The sequence below is a fragment of the Acanthisitta chloris genome, unplaced genomic scaffold (assembly GCF_000695815.1).
Source record: "Acanthisitta chloris isolate BGI_N310 unplaced genomic scaffold, ASM69581v1 scaffold2472, whole genome shotgun sequence".
Classification (NCBI taxonomy): domain Eukaryota; kingdom Metazoa; phylum Chordata; class Aves; order Passeriformes; family Acanthisittidae; genus Acanthisitta; species Acanthisitta chloris.
The window spans coordinates 110,056-112,555 of NW_008659726.1; the positions used below are offsets into that span (position 1 = coordinate 110,056).

Consider the following 2,500-nt stretch of genomic DNA (forward strand, 5'->3'; position numbering starts at 1 on the left):
GCCACCGAGGGACGGGGCTCGGCTATTCTTCTCTTCCCATGATTACTCACAGCCTACAAGCAACACCATATGCTTCTTCTGATCAAACAACCCGCTACATAGGCACCAGTAATTGACGCGACCTGCTCGAAATCACGCAGAAAGGTAGCCTACTGAGACCGCAGGAGTTGACAAATCATTGCTAATAATCCTTTTAGGAACATCATGGGCATCAGGGTTTGCAATAGTTTTATTTTTATAAAGTATGCGCTGACAGTATAAAGGACAACTCCGTCTTCTTTGAAACGGGGGACTGTCCTGCATAATGATCTTCAAGGTGGCAGATCACACAGAAGGGGAAAGTGGCTTGATGAAGGCTTTAATTATTATCATTTTTTAAGTTTTAATTTATCCTTTTAGATGGTTCTACGTGACTTGGAGATGTGGAAGGCTATTTAAAGAAATTATTGTAAGACGCACTGGGTTGGAAATTACTGCTGTGGACTTTAGGTATAAGCGCTCATACATAACCTGGGGCAGGGGGATTACTTCCCCCAGTCTGCCTCATTGCATATTCACCTTTGAAAAGTAGAATTAGTACCAATAGTCCACAAACATAATAGCGAAAAAATTATAAACCCCTACCAAACCGCACAAAACTAAAACGAAACAAAACCAGGCATGTATTCACTCTTGATTAGTAAAAATACAGACCGCGCGTATCGAGATACAGCTACAAAAAACACAGGGGGATGTAGCTATATTACGTTGTTTCTTATGTACACTCACTTTTCAACAAAAGATGCAGTGCATTTCGTTATTAGGTCGGGCGTAAAAAACCCTCTTGATACGTTTTGTTTCGTACATATTACAACTCCATGGATTTGATCTAAAGAAAAGAATCTTGAAATATGTTTTAATTTTCCCCCTACATCTTATACAATCAATAGAGTAAGAAGACAGAAGATCTTTATTCTGTCTTTCTTTGCGTTGTTTGTTTTTCTTGGCAGCCGATCTAGAAGCCCCAGGCTTTAAATCCTAATTCTACTTAAAGCAAGACATACTTCAGGACGCTTAAGCCTTCTTTTGCTAGATAGCTGGGAAAGTTGCTGCTGCCGTGGAAGTCAACGTGAAGTTTACTGTTGCCTGTCGAGGAGAATCAGGCCCAGGCTGGGACGCTGGTTTTACAGCACTGGGTGCGCAGGGTATTGGATATGTCTGGGTACAAAACTCCTGTTAAAATTTTCCGAGGTCAATTAACGCCCTCAAATTGCCCTAGTGATCCTCAGAGCGAGACACATCACATTGATGAAGCGATTCGGCGTGCTTGACTTATTTATTTAGGCTGTGTGTGTATGTGTGAGCATGCCTGTACGCGTGTCCTGTACCTGTACACCGCACCTTTGCTCCACAGTTGAACTAAGGCTTTAGGACTTTGCATAGACTTATGTAAATATTTACCCATATATTATCTCCCCCCACAGAATGGCTATAAATAGGGGTGAATCATCCCCTCTTTCGCCACGCACGTGCTTGGCGGGGGAATGCACATCTTACTGGGAGACTGGGGGAAAAGAATACCCGGGTTTACTTTAGCAGAACACGCAGCAGAGCTCAATGCGTTCAAGTGTTGACAAAAGCACCGTAAGTTCCCAACCTTCCTGTCATAGGAACTACAGGGAAAGTATTTACAACAGAGAGAAGTGACAGCGGAGAGCACCCTGTCTCTGAGAACACCATATTATAGGATTAACCTTATTATTTTGAAAGTAAAAGTGATAAACGACACCTGGATCGGAATGAAAATAGAGGCGTATAGGCATTCCCACCTACCTTCTGGAAAAACCACCCTCATTTTTAAATAGCTGGTGGTGAGTCTGATTATGGATGCTTTGTCCAGCTGAGAGGTGATAGCGGAGGGCAGGGGTAGTAATTTAGCCAGTTCATAAAATTCACTGTTTTCTTTCTCCCGTCTAGTCCGGGCAGCATTTTTAGACTTCTCTTTCATCGTGGTTTTTTCCCCCCTTCCTTGCTACAATTTAAACTCCAGAGATTCATCCAAAAGTGGACAGGAAACTCAGCTGCAATTCATCTCTCCGGAGCATCAGGCGGTGATTCTGAGCGCGGCCATTACTCGGAGAAACCGTTCTGTTGCGTAAAATGCAAACAAGTAACGAAGAGCAGAGAGGTGTTCTCTCAAAAAAAAAAAAAAAAAAAAAAAAAAAAAAAAAGAAAGTATATATTCTCTGTAAAGCAGAGTCAATCGGATGGGAAAGGCATTTATCCAATGCAGCTCAGAACTCCAAGCAATCGCAGTGAATATAAAAGAAAAAAAAATAAAAGTAAAAGCTAGAAGATTGCGGCACCAGACAGCAACCAAACGAGGTATTTCTGGCCTTTTTTCCTACTCATGGCGGGCAGCATAGCTCCTCGGAAGAGGGTCATAATAATCCCGTTTCTTCCCGTGATCCACTGTCAATCCGAAGGCCGAAACTCGCGGCTCGGGCTGCCTCCCAGGGCG

The 2,500-nt window shown here is 42.9% G+C and overlaps 1 protein-coding gene across 1 annotated transcript in view; it reads right to left on the bottom strand.

Annotated features, from left to right (window-relative positions):
- SIM1 (single-minded family bHLH transcription factor 1) overlaps positions 1–1,987 on the bottom strand; it is a 46,987-nt gene extending 45,000 nt beyond the window's left edge. The window contains exon 1 of the mRNA XM_009069494.1: positions 1,813–1,987. Coding sequence (XP_009067742.1) covers positions 1,813–1,987 — 175 coding nt within the window. The remainder of the gene's footprint in view (positions 1–1,812) is intronic.
- Positions 1,988–2,500: the final 513 nt, after the last annotated feature.